We start from the raw sequence: 25,116 nt of genomic DNA, 5'->3' as shown, positions 1-25,116 counted from the left end.
AAATGAATGAAATAAAATACATGGGGTTACAGAAGATACCAATTATATTGATAAATACATGGTTAAATATGGTTCTCATGGTTGGATTGGGGGTGGGGGCGACGTCCCAGGACCCTAAGGTTAAGAACTCCTGCTAGGGGCTATGGAATGGAGACAAGAATAAATGAAAAGAAAGCATAGTAATGGTGTAGAGATCAAGAAATGTTGTCACCAATGCACTGCAAGGACAAGAGGACAGCCCTCAGATGAGAATTTATTCTAGAGCCTGAACATATCCCAGGAAAGGCTTTCTTAAGAACAAGAATGGGCAGGGCAGGAGGTGTGTGTTGGAAGGCTGTACTGGTCCTCTCCCACCTTGCAATGTGGTCTCCCACACATAACCTGTCACGTATTTCGTTGCAGGGCTCAGAAAATCAAGAAGGAATGTCGAGTGATGATAAAAACAAACCTAGTGAACCTAAGAATGAGCCCAAGCAATGTGATCCCAGGTGTAAACAAAGGTGTGAGACTAAATGCCAGCCCAGCTGTTTAAAGAAGCTGCTGCAACGGTGCTCTGAAAAGTGCCCACGGGAAAAGTGCCCAGCACCACCAAAGTGTCCCCTGTGTCCCCCATGTCCCGCACTGTGCCCTCCACCATGCCCATGCCCAGCTCCCTCCCCTCCGAAGCCATGTTCCAAGCCCTGTCCTCCTAAATGCCCACCACCCTGCCCACCCCCAGAGTGAGGCACCAAGGGCACTACCCAGCCCACTACCTCCACCATCTCCACCATATTCACCACTATGGGGCTGAGAACTGAAGCCATGAACTGACAAGTAAATGTGTTCCTCTGCTGTGCAAGACTTTCTTCTCCTGGTTTCTTGGTAGTTTTTGGTTTGTTTCTTGTTTTCCAGCATTATACCACCAAGAAGCAACCCCCTGAGGGTGAGGCTAGGACCCTGGCCCTCCACATTCAACATCCTTGAAAGACGGCCAGGTCTCTAACCCCACCTGCTGCATAGAGGGACGTGGCATCTTCTGAGAGGTGAACCCAGGGAATGCACTCCTGCTACAGCACAGCCTGAGAGAGCCATAAACATGGCTATTGAAGTGGCTAACCCCAGGAACCCAATGAGCACAAGGGGGGAAGAGTGTGTGAGGGGAAACAGGAATGGCGCTGGGGAAAGTTCCACAAAGACTCAGGGAAAGAATTCTACCCTTGGCTATTAGTCCCATTGCATAATGCTTGGGCAGAACACTCTGAAAACAGGCTGCATGGGTTTAAACTCTAGCTCTGCTCCCCCAAAATTTTGTGACCTTAAGCCCATTGGTTACCTTCTCTGAGCCCTAGTTTCCTTCTCTCTGTAAAAGGAATACTAATAGTACTAGTGTTACCTGGTTGTTGTGTGGCTTAAGAAGTTAACAAATGCCAAGTGCCTGGTTTGCTGGGACACACTGAGGGGAGCACACTGTACCTGCCCACGTGTGACACAACACACCTGAACTTGACTGCCCTGTGCTTCACTTCCTCGTCAGGCTGTAAATCTCCTGAGTGCAATAGTCAGGTTCCAACTGATACCAGTAAGCACAGCTAAGCATTCTTCTAAAAAATAAGAAATAAAAGAGGAGTTTGCAGATTACACCAATGTCACTTGGCTGGCTTTGATCCTGGAGTATAGTTATGCAGCATGTCACCATGTCACCCTTGAGAGAATTCCAGTGAAGGGGACATGGGATCTCTATTTCTGCAACTTTCTGTGAATCTATATACAATTTCCAAAGAAATAGTTAAGTACAAAGAAATAGAAAATGATAAATCTGGGAGGACCTCAATTAGGAATGAACCAGAAAAGTTTTCACAGCTGATATGTTAGTGTACAAGCAGCTACAGGGAGTACACATCAAAGTGGCTTAATTCACAAAAGGGAAGTTATCAGTTCATATTGCTGGGAAGGATATTAGGATGAGGAGGGGGCACGTAGAATTAAAAGAGAACTATAGGAACCAGGACTTCAGGGTCAGAGAGCATTGATTCACCGCCACTGTTTCAATCTCCCTCATCCCCACCAGTCTCCACTTCTCTTCAGGATGGGTATCCTCACCTCTTAGACCTCTCCATGTGGTAAGGTCCTTGGCCAGGTGGACCCACGTTGTTGATGGGTTGGGTATGAGATATTCCTGTTATTTCAGGAAAGAAACCTGATTGGTTCTTTCCAAAAACCCAGGTTATCATCACAGCTCACAACATCTAAGCAGAAGTAGGTTTAGGATTCTTTGCTGTCACAAAGTTAATGAAAGAGGCCAGGTCATGTTATAAGTGGAAGTGATTCTACCAACCTGCTTCTTTACCTGATGTCCTGTGATTTAGAACTTGAAACATCCAGAACTGCGTCCTGTTCAGACATTCGCAGGTATTATTTTATGTGCTTCCTTAAGATTGGATTGTGAAAGAGACTGAAAAGGATCAGAAATTTTCACGGCTCAGTTTTTTTAATTGAAATACAATTTACTTATTTTGCAATGGACAGATCTTAAACGCCAATCAGGATACAGAAAATAACAATCACTTCAGAAGGCGCCCTTGTGCCTTTGCCAATGAATCCATACCAAAAAGCCATGTGGCTGACAGGGTCTTGGTGCTCTGGCTGGGTGTCAGGCCTGAGCCTCTGAGGTGGGAGAGCCGACTTCAGGACATTGGTCCACCAGGGACCCGCCGGCCCCTCATAATATCAATTGGCAAGAGCTCTCCCAGATATCTCCATCTAAATGCTAAGAGCCAGCTCCACACAACAACCAGTAAGCTCCAGTGATGGACACGTCATGCCAAACAACTAGCAAGACAGGAACACAGCCCCACCCATTAGCAGAGAGGATTCCTAAAATAATAATAAGTTCACAGACAGCCAAAAACACCCCACCATGCATGGGATTGCCCACCAGAAAGACAACAGCCTCATCCATCTGAACATGGGCACCAGTCCCCTCCACCAGGAAGCCTACACAACCCACTGAACCAACCTTAGCCACTGGGGGAAGACACGAAAAACAATGGGAAAGATGAACCTGCAACCTGCAAAAAGGAGACCCAAAACACAGTAAGTTATGCAAAATGAGAAGACAGAGAAACACACAGAAGATGAAGGAGCAAGGTAAAACCCACCAGAACAAACAAATGAAGAGGAAATGGGCAGTCTACCTGAAAAAGAATTCAGAGTAATGATAGCAAAGATGATCCAAAATCTTGGAAATAGAATGGAGAAAATACAAGAATGTTTAACAAGGACCTAGAAGAACTAAAGAGCAAAAAAACAATGAAGAACAACACAATAAATGAAATTTAAAATTCTCTGGAAGGAATCAATAGCAGAATACTGAGGCAGAAGAATGGATAAGTGACCTGGAAAATATAATAGTGGAAATAACTACCACACAGCAGAATAAAGAAAAAAGAATGAAAAGAATGGAGGGCAGTCTTAGAGACCTCTGGGACAACATTAAACACACCAATATTCGAATTATAGGGGTCTCAGAAGAAGAAGAGAAAAAGAAAGGGTCTGAAAAAATATTAAACAGATTATAGTTGAAAACTTCCCTAATATGGAAAAGGAAATTGTCAGTCAAGTCCAGGAAGTGCAAAGAATCACATACAGGATAAATCCAAGGAGAAACATGCCAAGACACATATTTACCAAACTATTAAAAATTAAATACAAAGAAAACATATTAAAAGCAACAAGGGAAAAACAACAAATAACACACAAGGGAATCCCCATAAGGTTAACAGCCGATCTTTCAGCAGAAACTCTGCAAGCCAGAAGGGTGTGGCAGGACATATTTAAAGTGATGAAAGAGAAAAACCTACAAACAAGATTGCTCTACCCAGCAAAGATCTCATTCCGATTCAACAGAGAAATTAAAAGCTATACAGACAAGCAAAGCTAAGAGAATTCATGACCACCAAACCAGCTTTACAACAAATACTAAAGGAACTTCTCTAGGCAGGCAACACAAGAGAAAGAAAAGACCTACAATGACAAACACAAAACAATTAAGAAAATGGTAATAGGAATATACATATCAACAATTACTTTAAATGTAAGTGGATTAAATGCTCCAACCAAAAGACATATACTGGCTGAATGGATACCAAAACAAGTCCCATATATAAGCTGTCTACAAGACACCCACTTCAGGCCTACGGACACATACACACTGAAAGCGAGGGGATGGAAAAACATATTCCATTAAAATGGAAATCAAAAGAAAGCTGGAGTAGCAATTCTCATATCAGACAAAATAGACTTTATAATAAAGACTATTACAAGATTCAAAGAAAAACACTACATAATGATCAAGGGATCAATCCAAGAAGAAGATATAACAATTGTAAATATTTGTACACCCAACATAGGAGCACTTCAATACATAAGGCAAACGCTAACGACCATTGAAGGGGAAATTGACAGTAACACAATCATACTAGGGGACTTTAACACACCACTTTCACCAATGGACAGATCAACAAAAATGAAAATAAATAAGGAAACACAAGTTTTGAATGATACATTAAACATGATGGACTGAATTGCTATTTATAGGACATTCCATCCAAAAACAACAGAATACACTTGCTTCTCAAGTGTTCATGGAACATTCTCCAGAATAGATCATATTCTGGGTCATAAAACAAGCCTTGGTAAATTTAAGAAAATTGAAACTGTATCAAATACCTTTCCCGACCACAACGCTATGAGTCTAGATACCAATTACAAGAAGAAAACTGTAAAATATACAACACATGGAGGCTAAACAATACACTACTAAATAACCAAGAGATCACTGAAGAAATCAAAGAGGAAATCAAAAAATACCTAGAAACAAATAACAATGAAAACAGGACGGCCCAAAACGTATGGGATGAAGCAAAAGCAGTTCTAAGAGGGAAGTTTATAGCAACACAATCCTGCCTCAAGAAACAAGAAACACCTCAAATAAACAACCTAACCTTACACCTAAAGCAATTAGAGAAAGAAGAACAAAAAAATCCCAAAGCTAGCAGAAGGAAAGAAATCATAAAGATCAGATCAGAAATAAATGAAAAAGAAATGAAGGAAACAATAGCAAAGATCAGTAAAACTAAAAACTGGTTCTTTCAGAAGATAAACAAAATTGATAAGCCATTAGCAACACTCATGAAGAAAAAAAGGAAGAAGACTCAGATCAACAGAATTAGAAATGAAAAAGGAGAAGCAACAACTGACACTGCAGAAATACAAACGATCATGAGAGATTACTACAAGCAACTATATGCCAATAAAATGGACAACCTAGAAGAAATGGACACATTCTTAGAAAAGCACAACCTCCCAAGACTGAACGAAGAGGAAATAGAAAGTATAAACAGACCAATCACAAGCACTGAAATTGAAACTGTTATTAAAAACCTTCCAACAAACAAAACCCCAGGACCAGATGGCTTCACAGGCGAATTCTATCAAACATTTAGAGTACACCTAACACCTATCCTTCTCAAACTCTTCCAAAATGTAGCAGAGGGAGGAACACTCCCAAACTCATTCTACGTGGCCACCATCACCATGATACCAAAACCAGACAAAGATGTCACAAAAAAAGAAAACTACAGGCCAATATCACTGATGAACATACATGTAAAAATCCACAACAAAATACCAGCAAACAGAATCCAACAGCACATTAAAAGGATCACCATGATCTAGTGGGGTTTATCCCTGGAATGCAAGGATTCTTCAATACACGCAAATCAATCAATGTGAGAAACCATATTAACAAATTGAAGGAGAAAAACCATATGATCATCTCAATAGATGCAGAAAAAGCTTTTGACAAAATTCAAAAGAAAATTGATAAAAATCCCTCCAGAAAGTAGGCATAGAGGGAACTTACCTCAACATAATAAACGCCATATATGACAAACCCACAGCCAACATCGTTCTCAATGGTGAAAAACTGAACCCATTTCCACTAAGATCAGGAACAAGACAAGGTTGCCCACTCTCAGTACTGTTATTCAACATAGTTTTGGAAGTTTTAGCCACAGCAATCAGAGAAGAAAAAGAAATAAAAGGAATCCAAATCAGAAAAGAAGAAGTAAAACTGTCACTGTTTGCAGGTGACATAATAGTATACATAGAGAATCCTAATGATGCTACCAGAAAACTACTAGAGCTAATCAATGAAATTGGTAAAGTAGCAGGATACAAAATTAATGCACAGAAATCTCTTGCATTCCTATACACTAATGATGAAAAATCTGAAAGAGAAATTAAGGAAACACTCCCATTTACCACTGCAACAAAAAGACTAAAATACCTAGGAATAAACCTACTTAAGGAGAGAGAAGACCTGTATGCAGAAAACTATAAGACACTGATGAAAGATATTAAAGATGATACAAATAGATGGAGAGATACACAATGTTTTCGATTGGAAGAATCAATATTGTGAAAATGACTCTACTACCCAAAGCAATCTACAGATTCAATGCAATCCGTATCAAACTACCAATGGCATTTTTCACAGAACTAGGACAAAAAAATTCACAATTTCTATGGAAACACAAAAGACCCCGAATAGCCAAAGCAATCTTGAGAAAGAAAAACGGATCTGGAGGAATCATTCTCCCTGACTTCAGACTATACTACAAAGCTACAGTAATCAAGACAGTATGGTATTGGCACAAAAACAGAAATATAGATCAATGGGACAGGATAGAAAGCCGAGAGATAAACCCACACACATATGGTCACCTTATCTTTGATAAAGGAAGCAAGGATATACAATGGAGAAATGACAGCCTCTTCAATAAGCGGTGCTGGGAAAACTGGACAGCTATATGTAAAAGAATGAAATTAGAACACTCCCAACAACATACACAAAAATAAACTCAAAATGGATTAAAGACCTAACTGTAAAGCCAGACACTATCAAACTCTTAGAGGAAAACATAGGGAGAACACTCTATTACATAAATGACAGCAAGATCCTTTTTGACCCACCTCCTAGAATAATGGAAATAAAAACAAAAATAAACAAATGGGACCTAATGAAACTTAAAAGCTTTTGCACAGCAAAGGAAACCATAAACAAGATGAAAAGACAACCCTCAGAATGGGAGAAAATATTTGCAAACGAAGCAATGGACAAAGGATTAATCTCCGAAACATACAAGCAACTCACGCAGCTCAATATCAAAAAACCTAAGAACCCAATCCAAAAAAGGGCACAAGACCTAAATAGACATTTCTCCAAAGAAGATATACCAATTGCCGACAAACACATGAAAGGATGCTCAACATCACTAATCATTAGAGAAATGCAAATCAAAACTACAATGAGGTATCACATCACACCAGTCAGAATGGCCATCATCAAAAAATCTACAAACAATAAATGCTGGAGAGGGTGTGGAGAAAAGGGAACCCTCTTGCACTGTTGGTGGGAATGTGAATTGATACAGCCACTATGGAGAACTGTATGGAGGTTCCTTAAAAAATTAAAAATAGAAATACCATACGACCCAGGAATCCCACTACTGGACATATACCCTGAGAAAACCATAATTCAAAAAGAGTCATGTACCACAATGTTCATTGCAGCTCTATTTACAATAGCCAGGACATGGAAGCAACCTAAGTGTCCATCGATAGATGAATGGATAAAGGAGATGTGGCACATATATAGTGAGGTGGATTGACCTAGAGACTGTCATACAGAGTGAAGTAAGTCAGAAAGAGAAAAACAAATACCGTAAACTAACACATGTATATGGAATCTAAAAATAAAAATGGTTCTGAAGACCCTAGGGGCAGGACAGGAATAAAGACACAGATGTAGAGAATGGGCTTGAGGACACAGGGAGGGCAAAGGGTAAGCTGGGACAAAGTGAGAGAGTGGCTTGGACATATATACTACCAAATGTAAAATAGCTAGCTATGGGAAGAAGCCGCATCGCACAAGGAGATCAGCACAGTGTTTTGTGACCACCTAGAGGGGTGGGATAGGGAGAGTGGGAGGGAGACACAAGAGGGAGGGGATATGGGGATATATGTATATGTATAGCTGATTCACTTTGTTTTTCAGCAGAAATTAACACACCATTTTAAAGCAATTATACTCCAATAAAGATGTTAAAAAATAAGAAAGAGGGCACACCTGAGGTACTCCCTTTGGAATCATGGCCCATAAACAGCTTTCCATCCTTCTGAGTCTGGAAAAATTGCTCAGAATAGCAAAAGGTACAATAACTACAGATAGTTCAAACTGTGCCCAGGAAAAGACACCTGGGACCCCCACCAAACCAAGGTCATATAATATCCTGGTTGCAGAAGCACTTTTAGGACACAAGAGCTAGACAAGGCCTTTTAGGGTGCAACCCCCTCATTTTTCAGATTGAAAACTATTAGTTGCTTTCTCTGACATGGGAGCCTTGGGGTCTCAGGGTCTCCTGGAAAGAAATGGAGCCTGGCACCCACACTGCAGAGTCCTGCAGAGAGGTGCCTCCTGGTCCCAATTGAATGTATGGCATAGACAACTATATTTAACCAAAAATTTCTATGAATAATAATAATAATAATAAAGGAAAATGTTCAACATTCTAGTCATTTTAGTACAATGGAGTATGAGTAACCAGTGAAGTATTTTTATTTTCCGAATTTTTATTAATAGGCTTTTATTTCTTTTGTAATGGGGAAAAAATGATATAATCATGAATACTTCCGAGACCCTCTAAGTCCTTTCATTTGCTCAATGAACAAAAAAAAAGGAAAAGAAGGAAAAATGTCTTCCTCCACCTGAGCACGTGCATGTATAAAAGAAGGCACCCCCACTTGGGTGTCTGCCTCCAAGGGATAAGATCTCAGTCCCACAGCCAAGCAGCTCCATCGCAGTGTTGGTCAGGGGCTGGTGCTCTCCCAGGGGGCTCTGAGGACTCGGCACAGACTGGGTGGAGGGCAGTTCTGAGAACACGAATCCATCCATTTGCCAATTTAGTTCTCTTTTCTCCTATGTAAATGAAACCAAAGATAGACATCTCTTAATGGCTACTTTCCCAGCAAAAAAAAAAACTGGATCAAAGGCAATTTGTGGGAAGACAGCTAGAATGTGATGAGTTTGCCAGCTCCCTGCAGAATGCCATACTTACTCCCAAGCCCCAGCGGTGGGCACCCACCTCCTTTTGGGGTAGTTGACTGCTGCTGGGGCTTGGGAGTAACACCTGAAGAGTGGCACCATGAGAATCTGTGCAGTGCCAGGCTGATGGCTCACAGATAATGTGAGGGGGCAGGACCAAGCCTTCCACTTTTATGGGAAAGCAGTTCTCAGGGTCCATTAAAATGGCGGCAAGAGGAGACTCTTGCATCACACATTCCCGAGAACCAGGGAGTGTACAGCCAGCCTTCAAAAGCACTTTTAAGTCTTCCCCAACAAAGCCAGCTGGGGGTGACTGGTAAGGTGAGCCAGTGTTATGAAAAGGTGGGCACAGAACACAGGGATGTTTAGCTTTGAAGCTCTAAAACTGGAAGGAACCTCAGAGATCATGTTCACGAATCCCCCACCACCACATAGATGGAACTGGAGAGATGGCAGGAAGTAACCATTTACCAAAACTGTGTTATTTTCCGAGCCTGCTTCCACATGACCAAATATTCCAGCCAGGGGCAGGAGCACAGGCTCATCCTGGGAGGCTTTATTGATGATAAGTCATAACTGCTTCTACTTCACAACTGTTGGTGTTCAGCAAACAGATCAGTAAATAGAGAAAGTCAACTGCCAAACACAGGGATTCTAAGATACAAACTGATGGTAAAATACATACTGGGGTATTTTCAGCTGCAGCCATCTTCCAGGTGCAGGAAACCTCACATGTCTCACCTCGAGAGCTCCATGTTCTCTCCCAGGCTCAGAGAAAATTCTGCTCAGACTGAGGCTTCATGGCTTTTTCCACCAGACATGTTCTCATCTTCTCTCACCTCACCACTCGGAACCTCCTTACTGGCTTCTGAAGCCTCAAGCTCCCCTTCCTCGAGCCCTCCCTCCAGCAGAAGCCAGCAAGGAAGTCTTGCCCAAACTCAAATCTAAGCATGTCACTCTCTTGCCTAAAACCCTTAAAGGCTCCTCTTTGCCTAAAGAACATCTAATGACTTAACCTGTCATGTAAAATTCCTCAGGATCTGGCCCTGCCTCTTCTCTAGGTTTATCTCACCACTCCTCTACCTCCTTCTAGAACTTTGCAGCCCAACAACAGGTAATTGTGCGTATTTCCTAGCCCAGTAGAGAGCTTCTGGCCTTCGTGACTTTACACTTGTTTCTCCTCCATCATCCTTCCTTCTTCCCCTGAATCCTCCTCTGACAGATCCATTTCAGCAAGTTGTCGTCTCTGAGGCCAACTCAGGGGTCACCTGCTCCAAGAAGCTGCCCCCACCTTCCACCCGCAGGCTGGTTAAAGGCCCCTTTCTGTGGTCTTAGACCCTTTCTCTCCTGTGATACTTACCATGCCATGATCTGGTTATCCATTTACACTGGACTGAGAGCTCTTTGAGAACAGAGATGGCCTGGCACACTCAGCAGATATTCAATAATAATAAATGAGTGAGTCCTCAGTGGCTTTGGAAGCAGCTTTCCAAAGAGGAGGGTATTGCTCTGGGCTGAGCCCCTGTCCGCTGTGCTCCTTACTCTCACTCAATGGAGTCATTCCCAGAATCCAGAGGTGGGGAGTGGGGAAGAGGCTGAATGTGGGTGGCCTGGGACTGAGAGAAAGGCACCTGGCCTTGGTCACTTTCCCTCAGGCACAAGATGCAGATCCTGCCAGCCCTACCCCTGGCCTCACCTGGGAAGGCAAAATGGTAAAAGGAAAAGGCTTGTCATCTCACAGACATAGATTCAAAATGAGCTCTGCCCTCCCAGCTGTGTAGACCAGACAAGATGTTTCACCTCTGGGGAAGAAGGGGTCACAGTTTCTTCACCTGAAGAATGAGAAAAAAATGTCCTTCCAAAGTTTGGAGAGCAGTGACTAAGTGAAATGACATATGTAAAGCCCCCCACAGGGGAAACTGAACTTAGAAAGCCTGGATGCAGGAGCACTCAAGAACCTAGGGCAGCACCTGGAGTCATCACCCATCACCTACTCTGACAAGAGCTTCTTGCCATCTGCTGCGTGAGGCAGTGGGTCTGACGGAGAAAGGGAGAGTTATAGAGAAGGAAGACAAATATCTTCGAAGGCAAGATTTTGTTTTTTGTTTTTTGTTTTTTTTAAAGGCACAGGCTTTTTTTTTTTTTTTTAAAGATTTATTTATTGATTGATTACTATGTTGGGTCTTCGTTTCTGTGCTAGGGCTTTCTCGAGTTGCGGCAAGCGGGGGCCACTCTTCATCGCAGTGCGCAGGCCTCTCACTATCGTGGCCTCTCTTGTTGCGGAGCACAGGCTCCAGACGCGCAGGCTCAGTAGTTGTGGCTCACGGGCCTAGTTGCTCCGTGGCATGTGGGATCTTCCCAGACCAGGGCTCGAACCCGTGTCCCCTGCATTAGCAGGCAGATTCTCAACCACTGCGCCACCAGGGAAGCCCTCAAAGGCAAGATTTTGAAGGCCGTTTCTCCAGCTAGGCCCCAGGAGACCACGAATTATGGTAGGAGCCAGAAGTGGACTTTTGGGTGTGGCATTTAATAGGCTCTCAGTGTCCAGGTGAGGAAATGAAGCTCCAGAGAGGAAAACAACTTAACATTTAAGTAACAACAGCACAGTGAGTTGGTTGTTAGAAGAGTTCAGGATTTCTAACCCAAATTTAGGCCAAGACGACCCAGGATCCAGACTCAAAAGGTAAAAGGATTGAAGACCAATATCAAGCCCAAACAATTTAGGAACATCGTTTCTCCCCATTTTCTGTGTCAGTGGTCTTTAACCTGGGGGCCATGAACCGCCTGAAGGTGAAGACATGTACCTATGAATATTTCCTCATCACCCCGAAAATTTTAAGAACTGCTGACCCTGTATCTTTGTTGCCTCCTTGAAATTTATAAAGAATCCCGAATACAGTGGTTTCCTAAATGTTTTTACATGGACCAGCCTCTAGTCCAGACACGAGCTTACCACGTGACCTTGAACAAGACCCTTAGCACTTTTGCCCCTGTTTCCTCATCTTAAAAAATGCAGTCAATAAATGATTCCACGCCTCCTATTTAAAGCACATGCTGGGCTAAAACAAGCAGGTGGAGTCCGGTGGCCTCTCATGTCCCCTCTGGGCCTGTGGCCTGTGATCCAGAGCCATTCCCACAACCTCTGATTCAAACTCCCTGCGTGGGTGACACCAGAGGAAAGGAAGTAAGAGGAGACATGGGCTCTGCCTCAGGAACCCACAAGCTGCAAAAGCTCTCCAGAGGTACCTACTCCCCAGGAAATGAGAAGGGCCACATTCTTCACCATTCAGCTTTATCAGAGCCATTGTCCTGTAATATGCTGACGGGGCCAGCCGAGTGAATCAGAGGAGTCTGTCTGGGAACTTTTATGATCTGAACAAAGGAGATAGTTATTTGATGGGAATTGGGGGCGGGGGGGAAGCAATGTCCTGCACACACTTGACTCTCTTCTGCTGACCCTGTGTAATTACACCCTGGCTCCCAATAATGACAGCTGTAGAAATCTAAAATCTTAATTCTCAGGTGGTATTCAATCAGATTGTCCCCAGTCTCGCTGGAGGGCTGGGGATGGTTAGAGAAATTACTGAGTCACCTTATCTTAAGATGTGGGGTGGAACAATCTCCCCAAAGCTGTCCCAGCCCAGGCCCAGATACTGGGCCACTAAGGTTGATTTTTGAGGGCTCAGACCCCAAATACTCCCTCTCTGCACCAAGGAAAAGACAGGTCACCTTAGGTCACTCAGCCACCTGGCTAGGTCACTGCCACATGCAGAAGATAGAAGACTGGGTCTTCCTGTGGGTGGATTATAACCTAATCAAGGAGGAAGAGCCCACAACACACACATGTGTGCACACACTTCAAAGTCATGTAGATACCAGGCTAATCATTCATGATCACAGGTATAGTATCACCGAATGTCAGAGGTGGAATGGACTCAACTGATTCCTAGTCTAACTTTCCCATTTTAAAGATGATGAATGTGAGGCCAGAGAGGGTCAGGGACTTGCCTGAAGTCACACATCCTGTTAGGGACAGAGCCAGGTTTCTCGGGTCTCTGTGCAGTACTCTGTCTACTGCATCACAATGCATAGAAAAGTACATGTCAGAGGCTGAGTGCTGCGGGGACAGAGGAAAGGAAATAGAACAAGGAGAACTGAGGGGAATCAAGAAGGCTTCATGAAGGAGATGAGTCCTGAACAGATTCAGATTGCACTAACATTCTGTAAATAGCTTGATGGCCCTAAGTGTTGGTGCATATGTTTTCTAACTTATTCCTCACAAGAAATCTGTGAAATAGCGTTATCCCTTTTCCACAAGAGGAAATTGAGACTCTGAGATGCTAAAGAGCTTATCCAATATTACACATACCCTATGTAATAGAGTCAACCCTAGGTCAGTGGGATCCTGAGTCCATTCTTTCTCCATGCATTACCAAAAGCTAGTCTTTGGCTGATACACTTAAATAAAGGAGGATTAAGCTGGGAATTTAATTCTTCATTTGAGACTTCCCTCCTCCAGAGTCCCCAAGAAATTCAGACATTGGGAAGGTATATTAATTTTCCGTTGCTGCTGTAACAAGTCACCACAACTTTAGTGGGTTAAAATATCAGATATTGGGAGGGGGGATGAATTGGGAGATTGGGATTGACACATATACACTAATATATATAAAATAGATAACTAATAAGAGCCTGCTGTATAGCACAGGGAACTCTACTTCACTTCGCTGTACAGTAAAACTAACCCAACATTGTAAAACAGCTATACCTCAATAAAAAGAATTTTTTTAAACATCAGAAATTTATTATCATCCAGTTCTGGACGTCAGGAGTCTAACACAGTTCTCTCTGGGCTAAAATCAAAATGCCAGCAGGGCTACATTTCTTTCTGGAGGCTCTAGGGGAGGATCTGTTTCCTTGTCTTTTCCAGCCTCTAGAGATTGTCCACATTCCTGGCCTGGGGTCTCCTTCCATCTTCAAAACATGCAATGGCCAAGTCTTTCTCACATCACATCACATCACTCTGACACTGACCCTTCTGCCTCTTCACATTGAAAGACCCTTGTGCTTGCACTGGACCCACTTCAATGTAATCAGCAGTGTCAGGCAGAAAGTCCTTTGAGAGGAGGTGAGCTCTGGGCTTTTCTTAACTGCCTTCACCCCCCTCCATGAGACCGTGACCTGGTTTCTCCATTGTTCTGCACTTCTATTAGGTCTCCTTCTCCTTAGGCTCAGCCAAAAACACAGAAATCCATGTGGCATGAGCAAGGTCTTCTCAGGCATCCTGCTGCAGAAAACTTGAAGATCTCAACCAAGCATGTCTCCTCCCCTAATCTCTCACCCACCCCTTTTCTGAGTCAGCCTCTACTCTCTTCTCATCTCAACAGGCTTCTAACAAGGATTCCTTCCTCCAGGCTTCCTGGAAGTTCCCTGCCCACCCTCCTGGGCAGTAATTCCTACTGTCCAGTAAAACACAGCACAGACATCTGTTCCCCCAGAGCCTTCCAGGACCTTCCACTCAAGGCTAATGAAGGGGCCTTCTTCTGGGATGTGGGGACTTACCTCCGCCCATCTTTCCCATGAGACTGTGAGCCCCTTGAAAGCAGGGCCAAGAATGACTGAAAGAATGAATGAATAAACTCAGTGACAGAGAATTCTTTGCCTCCTAGGACTTCGGGGGGGTTGCTTTGTCTCTTAGACAGCATTCCACACAAAAGTTTAAGGCCATGAAGAGGGAAAGGAGAAATGGAAGGAAGAGATGAAAAAAGAGGAGAAGGAAAAGGAGGAGAAGAGTCCCCATTCTACACCTGACCATCCAGTTCCCAGATTCTCCAAATGACCTATCTCTTCAGTTACTCCCATGGATCTTCCAAATCCCTCTCCTCATCCCACACACCCCCACACCCACCACAGCCTCCCAAAGATCACATCCCTCACAGGAACATCAGCACCAATCCCCTGGCCAGCCTCTGACCCTTCCCCATCCAGGCATTTGTCTCTCACCAGGACACTGAGGGGGACCACGTTGGTGCTACATCAATCCTCCATGCACCAGTCCTAAAGGACAAAATATCACCTGGTCTCCCCCAGCTCACCTTTTGAAAACATTTTCAGGAGCAAGCATCCAAAAACTATATAAATCTTTGAAGGATTTTCTGATTTTAGCCAAATACCTCTTCTAGGAAATGACCTAAACCTACCTATTGAAGCTTTAAAGTCCTTGGAATTTGTTCAACTTTAGCAAACAAGCACAATTCACCACATTATGATCTAGGGGCTTCTTTTATAATGAATGTTTTCCCATTTTTCCATTACATGAAATCCTCCTCTACACCCCGTTGTCTCCCACATTCACCTTCTTCATTCTTTACTTAATGCATTTACTCCATCAGTAATCTTTTATCTTCCACTTACTCTGTCTATGGCACAGGCCCTACAATCTAGAACCTACAACCCAGTATAATAATAAGATCTTGTACATAAATAACTGGAATTCTCAATAATGATAGTAAATGTCATATAAATAGCACAAACAATAGATTCTATGGGAGTTCAGAAAGAGACAAATGTGTTTCTAGTTTAGAGTAATCAGGAAAGGCTCCTTGGAAGATAATAGACTTGAGTGGAGACTTGACAAATGCTTAAGATTTCTACAGGCCTGGAAAGGGAGGACAAACAAGGTAGAAGTGACAACCCAAACAGAGACTTACAAGCAGAGAAAACTGGGTGTGTTTGCTTTGAAACTTTTCCTTTCATCCCCCTGGTTTTTATTGACCTGAGTTCTAAAAAAGGTTTTTCCAGAAGGCAAGGAGACAGATTAACCTTGTTCCGTCCTGTTTTTTGGTCACTATGAAAACTCTGAATAACTCCACTCTTAGAAGTGTCATAAATCAAGGTTGAGAAGATGAAGATTATCTGCCTTCTCCCTCCTTTCTCTTCCCCTCCAGCCTACTTTACAACCCAAGAGTAACAAATGACTCCAATTTCTCTCAAGACCTCCATTCAGGAAAATCACTCTCTCCAGGATGCTGTAGGTCCTTTGTTTGCTTGGGTCCTATGAGTTTGACTTTGAAGAAGCATCCAGTGGAAATGCCTGAAAGTGGCCATATGAGCCCTTGACCCAGACAGACCCCAGGCTTTAGGCATAAATTCTCCCCATGGGTGAAGACAAGATGAGCAAGGTGGATCATATCTCTCACCACATCCTGAGCCAGTTTGGGCAGGCAAGGAACCCAGTCCTAGTTTTGAGACAGATAACGTTTTATGAACGTTCTTTTGTGGCTGCCTTTAAGAAGAGAGATCTGACAGGAGCCCCTCCCTGCTGAGGTCTGGTGAGGACCCAGAGGTCAAAATGGAGGCTGATTAACAGGCATCCCAAGCAGTGACTCAAACCATGGACAATTTCAGAGGAAGCTCGTTATGGTGACTCCACAATTAAGACCTCAGCCCATGTAGCCAGTCTGTCTTGCAGGAGACTGGACCAAGCACTATATAAAAGTCCCTACCAGGCTAGCCTCCTCCATCCACATCCTTTGTTGAGTCTTGTTGACGATCAGGTAAGTGGGGACGTCTGTGTCCTCTCTCCCTTTCTGCTCTGTCTCGGGGAGGCTACTATTCTCTTCCTCTACTGGACTGTATTTTCTACTGATTTTTGACGTTGTTTGCCATTTCTTGGGCTTCTCAAACCATTCTGTGTATTCTATCTAGTCTCCTGCATCTAATTTTCAAAAAGATTAGTCAAATAGGAGAGAAGGAAAAGACCCATGGAAGGATTGGGTTTAGGAGTTTTGGCCTATAGATATTGACAAAAGCTCTGAGAATATCCCCACTTAGGAGACGGGTGTCAGAGAAAGCTGAAGTAGGGATAGAAAAGAGAAAGGCATAAAAATCAGCAGAGAAATCAGTTCTTAGTGTTAATAATCATTCGCTCCCCGTTCCCCTCTAACAATCCTTCATCCCCCCAATTCCCAGTCTGTTACTGTTAATGCAAATAATTTCAAAGCTTGTGTTTGTTTCAGGTCCTGCAAATCACCCTAGGATGTCCTTTAATAAGCAGCAGTGCAAACAGCCAGGCATGCCTCCTGCATGTCTTCAAAAGACCCAAGGGCATTGCCAGGCAAAGGCTGAGGAGGTGTGCCTCCCCCATGCCAGCACCCTTGCCAAAAGAAGTGACCAGTGCAAGCTCAAGAGGTGTGTCTTCCTCAGTGCCAGGAGCTAAACCAAGAAAACTTCTTACAGCAAGGCCAAGACCCATGCCTACCTCTATGTCAAGACCAAAGCCCACCTCAGTGTGTGGAGCCATGCCAGGAGATATCTCAGACAAAACGTGTGGAGGTTTGCCCACAGAAAGTCCAGGAGAAGTGCTTACCCCCTGGCAAGGGAAAGTAGCTGCTCATAATGCCATTTGGGGGTCAAGAAGATGATCCCAGCCCAACTTCAACCCCTGTCATGGTGACCTTCTCCTATGGGTACGTCTGTGTGCACCCTGCTCTTGCTTCCTGCCTTCTTCAGTATCCCAGGACTTGGTCTGTGTCTCTGAAGACAGTTCTCTCTGTATTTCCTCAACCTCTGTGAATAAATGTTGTTGTCAACAATCTACTAGAATGTCTCTGCTGTAGGAATGATGTGGTTATCAGGGGCGCCCACAGAAGCCTAGTTCAGCTCCTTTGGGGCAAAAATTCACCCAACCCTGGGCGTGTAACAGCCAAGGATGCCTCCATCTTTCTTTCAGAGTGTCAACCTCTCACTTGAGCCTCAAAACAAACTGAATTTTGGTGGACTTTGTGTGGATCACCACCACCATGCATGTGGAGAAGAAGTTGGTGATGTTGCAAAAATCAAAAACTGGGTAATTTTGTCTCTGCATCCCCAAAAAAGAACAGAAAATGATTAGATGTTGGAATGTTGGTTGTGCTTTAGAAAAGGAAACTAAATGAAATGTAAATGATTTATTCCAAACAGCCAATAAGGAAAGACGAGATGAAATGTTTGGGGTCCTGGTGGTTGATCTTTGTGCTTCATTGCTGACCTGCTTTAGGCCCTTTGTTTCCACCATGTATACTCTTTAGAGATGTGATTTGTGACTGTGTGGTGCAGGCTGGTCTGTTCTCCAGCTTCTTTGCTTTCTTCTCCCTGGTGAAGGTAAAATGCAGAATAAAGCTGATCCTAAAACTGATGCCGGACTTGATGTGTGCTCATTCCTCTCCACCAACCAACAACCTGCTGTGCTTGTGATGACTATTTTTTCCTTTTTTGAGAACCTGGAATAGGAATAAAAAACAGCCCTCCAGGGCTTCCCTGGTGGCACAGTGGTTAAGAATCCACCTGCCAAGGCAGGGGACACGGGTTCGAGCCCTGGTCCCGGAAGATCCAACATGCCACAGAGCAACTAAGCCCGCGCGCCACAACTACTAAGCCTGCGCTCCACAGCCCATGAGCCACAACTCCTGAAGCCCGTGCGCCTAGAGCCCGTGCTCTGCAACAAGAGAAGCCACCACAATGAGAAGCCCACACACCGGAACAAAGAGTAACCCCCGCTCACCGCAACTAGAGAAAGCCCGCGCACAGCAACAAAGACCCAACGCGGCCAAAAATTAATTAATATTAATTTTTTTTAAAAATACCTTTAAAAAAAAAAGAAACAGCCCTTTAAGGTACATAGAACAGCCATGCTGAAAGGAGCCTCCTTAAGGGGCACCTGGACCATCGCACCCCCATCCACAATATATCATAGGCTCACCTATGCCCACATTTTACACCTGAGAAAATCCACCTGGGACTGGGGCCTCAAAACTTCAGGTCCAGGATTCTTTCCACTACAGCATCTGTCTTCTCTGATCCTTGTTTTCCAGACAAAAGGGCTAAAATGGGTAGGAAGGGAGTTACATGGAAGAGCCATGATACCCACAAGCATAGCATCCCTGTCAGAAGGAAGACCTAGGTGTGCCTCTGAGATGAACACAAACTCTGCCCTACCATCTGGTCAGATTTCAGAAAAGTCAGGCAGCCTGGGTCACCTCCCTGCACCCTGTCACTGCACAGTTGTGGAGGATACACAAGGCTGTGGGCTCTGAGGTTGCATGAAAGGGCCAAGTAGACTCCAGACTTACAGGAGAGAACCAATGGTGGTTTCTCAGCTGTGCCCTGAGGTTTGACCTGGGCCCTGAGGCTTGAGTCAAGGGCCAGCCTCCTGAGGGGTAAAGAGGTTCCTCCTTCATCCCCCGGGTCCCCCTTTCTCCTCGGCCTGTATGGCTGTGCCCCCATGGATGGCCAGGACAGCCCCTCCCTGAAGGGGAGCCCAAGGTCTCAGCTGTTTGGCTGAACTGAGGTCTTTCCAGCACTGGGACCGCCCCAGTGTCTCAATCTTAGAGATTTTCTAAGGCAAGAAAGAGCTGGAGGATGATTTGGGGGAGATTTCAAGTGGCAACATGGAGCCCTCAGGCACTCACTGAGTCTGCAGGTGGCAAGTGCCAGGCCCTGAGGTCTACACACATTCTCTAAGGGAAGACTGACAGTAGCCTCAGGGGGTGTATATTGCCCCTTTGTTAAGGAACTGGTATGGCATCACAAAGCTAGTAAGTAGTGAAGTCAAGATTCTAACCGGAGTTTCTCTTGACTCCACAACAGACTCTTATTTGCATGAGGAAAGTGCCCATGGCACACAGATGAAGTTTCTAGAAGCTGTCTTCTTCTCATTCATTCATTCATGCACCTAAGAAGCGCTCACTGATCACCTACCAAGTGCCAGGTGCTGAAGATCCAAGCAGGCAGCATCCCTGTGCAGAGCTAGAGAGCTGTCTTTCCACAGGCCACACATGCCAGAGGACACTTTCCAAAACCTCCTGTGCATATCAAGTCCCTGAACATCTCCAGGGGTCTGAATCAGTTCTCTTGCCTGCTTGGAACAAGTTTTCTCTTCCATTTTCCAATTTTGGAATAAGCCAGCTGCTCCCCAGGGCTCCAGCCTGCAAAGAGACTCCAGAGAGCCTTCCCAGCAGGGAAGCTTCTGACTGGGCTGAGGATGCTCTGGGACATTTCTCCAGCCTGGCTCAAGCCCAAGGAATGTCTTTGATCTCTGGCATTAAAAGTGTGCACATATTGGAGTCCAAGATCAGACACTCAGATGCTGAGCGGAAGCACGGGGCAGATGAGCAGGGAGAGTCCGGCCATATCCAAGAGAGAACAATCCACTGATTACAGGGGAGGCCTCAACAGATGGAGGGAGACAAACCTGCAGATTGCAGATAAGGGAGCAGACGTCAGGGAGCCAGCAGGCCTTCGTCAGTCTCTGTCATAGAAACCACCGCACCGTGCTCGTGCTCACAGAGCTCTGACCCAGCCCTTCCTGCACTGCTGTTGCTGCTGGGGTCCTAGTGACACAGACCTGGGCCATGGGGACAGCCAGGACCAAGGCCACGACAGCTAGACTCCCTCAGTTGTTTGCATCTGAGCTGAAGCCTTTCAGAATCGGGGGGGGGGGTGCTGGCGGGTATTACCAGGGAGAGTCCCAGATGCTAGGAGTCTTTGTTGACAATTGTTAAAGAAAACCACAAACAGATGTCATAGTTTTCATATATCCCTCCACCAAACACCCACAGCCACATAACCAAAACTAAAACTGTCCTGATTCCCCCAAAATGTTGGCTTCTGACCATAAGCAAACTTAAGCTTTCCTCATGTCAGCATGATTTCATAGCTTCCCAGCCAATCAGCTACAAAAGAGTAATTTTGTGTAGCACCGTTAGCCAAAAAGGGATGCAGGCTTCTAGTGGCCAATCATGGTAGAGATCAATGTACTTCCTCACTTTAGAAACAGAGCTATAGGGACTTCCCTGGTGGCCCAGTGGTTAAGACTTTGCTCCCCAGTGCAGTGGGTGCAGGTTTGATCCCTGGTCAGGGAGCTAAAATCCCACATGCTTCAGGGCCAAACAGCCAAAACATAAAACAGAAGCAATATTGTAACAAATTCAATAAAGACTTTAAAAATGGTCCACATCAAAAAAAGAAAGAAAGAAAAGAAACCAAGCTACGACCCTCTTTTTCTCAGCTTCTTGCCACTTTCTGCTAGAAGTCTTCCAGTTCTGCAAACTGTCCTTTTGTTCATACCATAAACTTTTAAATTTTCTCTAACTTGACTTGACTTCAACTTTTGACCCAGTTAACTCAATATGTGACAAGCGTGGGACCCATGGGCTCTGTGTGCCAGGAGAAGAAGATGCAAACTGACAGGAGCATAAAGGAGGGTGGTGGGATTCATCCACTCCTTCGGTAGCTGTTTGTGGAGAACCGCTCTGCACAGGCCCCGTGCCAGGCTCCAGAGGCCCCAGGGGAGGGGGATGCGTGATGGAACCATGGCCTGAGGACTTTCACTGTAGCAACTGTTGAAATCTATTTAGTCTAGAGAAGAAATTGGCCAAAGGAGCAGGATAGCTGTGCTCAAGAATTTTAAGGGCTTTTGTGAGGGAGGAAATGGATTTCTGTGAGTTTGCAAAGGATGGAGTTGGAAGAGAAATAGGCAGAAATTACAAATTTGGGTTCAGTTTAAGAAAATTCATATGATGAGATCTGTTTGCTGGTGACAGGAGCTGCTTTTGGACTTGTCATGCTTCTACGAACTGGAGGTGTACAACTAGCAGGTGATGATGCCAGTGTGACAGCTAAGCTTCCCTCTGCTTGTCTAGCACTGAGACTCACCTCACTCATCTAATTCTCTTGGGCAGAGTTGGGACTGGGGGCAGAGGAGCCTAGTGGGACAGGGAGATTCAGAAGACCTGACCCTGAGGTCAGGAGACAGAGGAAATTACTCTGACCTCTAATATACTCCCCAGAGGCCCTTTGGGGGCCCAAACTCCTGGCGACCCACAGAGAGTGGACCATGGCTTGAGGCTAAAGGAAAGGAGGACAGGTAAGTGATGGGAAGTGGCTCCCCCAAATTTAGGACTTTTCTAAATATGTGTTTTGGGCCAAACACTTCAGCCCTGAGTGGCACCTTGCAGTAATTCCTCACTAACTTCCAAATCCAATCTTCTCAGCCAGGGTTTAGCATACCTCTTTCCCCTTTATTCCTTACTACCTTGTCTTCTGGACCTCCTTTCTCTCCTGAGCCAGTGTGGTCCATCTGTTCCACACGCATGTGCACCTGACAACCATCGTAGCCTACTTACCGCCTGCACCTGCCCCTCTCCAACCCAGGATTCTCCTCCTGCTTGTGTCTGCCGACCCATGTGTTTCAAACTCACCTCCTCCAGGAAACCTTCCATGATGTCAGGCCCACTTCCTAAGTGCAGAGGGAGACCCCTGCTGCACTTCAGCCTGGGCGCCATGCACCCACACTGGTCCCTAGGGGTCTGTGTTCCCTTACAGCTGCCTTGTGTGTGAGTGGCCTGTGTCTCCTGTCAGCACGAGAGCCCCAGATGGTGGCCCATGGGCCTGGCTGTGCTCTTTGGCTGTCTTCACAGGACCAACCACATTAAGTCTTAGACACTCTCGGAGCCAGCCAACCAGCATGTCCTCTGAGGCAGAGATGAAGGAGGCTTCTTTTATTGTTAGGGTGACCAAAATCATCCTGGCTGGCCTGGAACTGAGGGGGTTCCCAGGATGCAGGACTTTGGTGTTAACATTGGGATAGTCCCCCAAGAACCAAGATGATATGATCACCCTAACCAGGTACCTGCATGTATAAGACACGATGCTTGATGGTATGGGAATACAGAGGTAGAGCAGAGGAGACTCTCCACACTGGAGAAACTTGCAGCCCAAGGTTGGAATAGGAAGACCTCTCTGGAAAACCACAAGCCCAGAAGGCTTAGTGCCTGTGGCCTGGCCCCCCTCCCTAGCCCCATTCTGCATGTGTGTGTGTGTGTGTTGGCTGAAGAACATTAGATCAACTGGCAGGTGCCCAGATCAGCCCTGTATAAGCACGAACTGGCAGGTCCTGGCTCAGAGAGGTAGTATAGTGGGGGATATCCCCACGTCTTCCCTCTCCATCCCCACTACCATCATTAGCCCCAGGACATCTCAGTCAGTGGGCGCCAGGTCTGAACTCACCCACTCCTGCTCTCCCTTCTCTCCCACAGACACTGGCCTCACACCTGGAAATGGCTAGAAGAAGAGGCAGTTGGGCTGGCAGAGCCATCTAACCTGAAGGTCCCCATCTCTCCTCCTCTCCAACAGTCTCAACCACTGGCCAGCCTTTAAAAGCCCTGGGGAGGGCTTCCCTGGTGGCGCAGTGGTTGAGAATCTGCCTACCAATGCAGGGGACACGGGTTCGTGCCCTGGTCTGGGAAGATCCCACAGGCCGCGGAGCAACTGGGCCGGTGAGCCGCAATTGCTGAGCCTGCGCGTGTGGAGCCTGTGCTCCACAACAAGAGAGGCCGCGATAGTGAGAGGCCCGCGCACCGCGATGAAGAGTGGCCCCCGCTTGCCACAACTGGAGAAAGCCCTCGCACAGAAACGAAGACCCAACACAGCCATAAATAAATAAAAATAAATAAATAAAAGCCCTGGGGACCCCTTTTCTCTTCCCAACAGCACCACCTACTGGCCATGGAAGCGCTGGGCCTGAGTCAGAGATGGCCGCGCACACTGGGGCCCAGCCAAAACCAGGTGCTTGCGAAGGCAAGAGCACAGAGATGTAGCATCTAACAGAGTGGGAGGAAGGCTACATGTGCAAGACAGAGTTAAATAACGTATGGAGTGGGGGCAACGTGCATGGGGGGTCAGGACGTAAGCTCAGGAATCAGACTGCCGGGATTCAAATCTGGACCCCACCATTTCTTTCCTTTAAAGAAAATCTGAGAGCCTTGTATGGGCCAGCACTGTTCCAAGCACTGGAGATACAGTGGTGAATTAGATACATAAAGATTTGCCTCCCAGAGCTTAGATGAATGCAGGAAGACAGACGAAAAGCAACTAAGCAAATGCATAAATAAGAAAATGTAGAGAATAAAACAAGGTGAGGAGACAGTGTCTGGTGAGGAAGTCTGTTTAGTCGGGTAGTCTGGAAAAGCCTATCTTAGCATGTGAGGTCTGAATGGAAAAGTGAATGATCTGAAGGAGCTGGCCATGTGGAGGCTGGGAGCAGAGGCAGCTCTCTGTGTGCTAACACAGAGAGAGATGCATCTGCAAGGGAGCTGGGCAGGTCAGCAGCCTCTGGAGGCTCCTGGGCACTGCCCTTGAAGGCAGACACTGACCAACTTTTACTCTATCCAAATGAATGTGAGCAGAAGGGCGAGGTCTCTTGTCACGTGAGCCGTGAGTGAGAAATGGGGGAGTTTCATACAAAGATAGCAAGACTTAGAGGGCACACGACAGCTGTCTTCAGACCTTTCAAATGTGATCCCAGAGGAAAGAGCATGGGTCCGTGAGTTCAGGGTACAGAAAGGCAGATTTCTGTTCATATCAGGAATTAAATGGCCCAGCAATGAAAAGGATTTCACATGCAGTAGTGAGTTCACTGTCACTGAAAGTATGCAAGAAGAGGCCAATGACTACCCAAGAAGGTTATAGGAAGTTTGGACTTGATATTTTATTAGTCTTTTAAGTCTCACTTAGTCTTGCACTTAAATTCTTAACAGGTTGCTCTGAATGTAGTGAAAACAGCCTTTGCCAGCCAGTCACTGAAAAGACATCTGCCCCAGGACCCCAGGACCAGGAACACACCACATCAGGGCAGAAAACTGAGTGCTGGATGCAGAACAAGTTTCTCACACCCAGGGCCAACCCTGCAGAAAGGAGAAGGGGAAGTCTTCATGTCCCCTCTCCATTTGCGCCCACTCTCTTTCCCCTGGTCTCAGCACCAGAAGACAGGGACTTCCTCCCACACAGCAGTCTGAGCAAAAAGCAGTCCAGGCTATTAGAGAAAATATCCCACTCTTCCCAAGTCTTGAAACTCTTTACAGTGCACTACCTTTTAATACAAAATATTTGCACATGACCAATGAGCACATGAGAAACACATATTCACCTCATTA

The 25,116-nt window shown here is 45.3% G+C and overlaps 2 protein-coding genes across 3 annotated transcripts in view; both read left to right on the top strand.

Moving 5' to 3' along the window:
* The window catches only part of LELP1 (late cornified envelope like proline rich 1), a 39,736-nt gene extending 30,316 nt beyond the window's left edge, over positions 1-9,420 (top strand). For both annotated transcript variants that reach the window (XM_082450368.1, XM_082450367.1), the window contains exon 2: positions 403-9,420. In XM_082450368.1, coding sequence (XP_082306494.1) covers positions 424-723 — 300 coding nt within the window. In that variant the 5' untranslated portion in view covers positions 403-423 and the 3' untranslated portion in view covers positions 724-9,420. The remainder of the gene's footprint in view (positions 1-402) is intronic.
* On the top strand, positions 9,420-22,937 carry PRR9 (proline rich 9). The gene is given in 4 exon segments (XM_082450398.1): positions 9,420-11,232; positions 11,584-17,286; positions 17,289-17,314; positions 17,318-22,937. Coding segments are annotated over 3 exon segments (399 nt in total). The 5' UTR covers positions 9,420-11,232; positions 11,584-17,129; the 3' UTR covers positions 17,534-22,937.
* Positions 22,938-25,116: the final 2,179 nt, after the last annotated feature.

This window comes from Balaenoptera physalus (assembly GCF_965194825.1).
Source record: "Balaenoptera physalus genome assembly, chromosome: 1".
NCBI lineage: Eukaryota > Metazoa > Chordata > Mammalia > Artiodactyla > Balaenopteridae > Balaenoptera > Balaenoptera physalus.
Note: the sequence above shows the minus strand (reverse complement) of the source record. Positions and strands in the feature narration are given on the sequence as shown.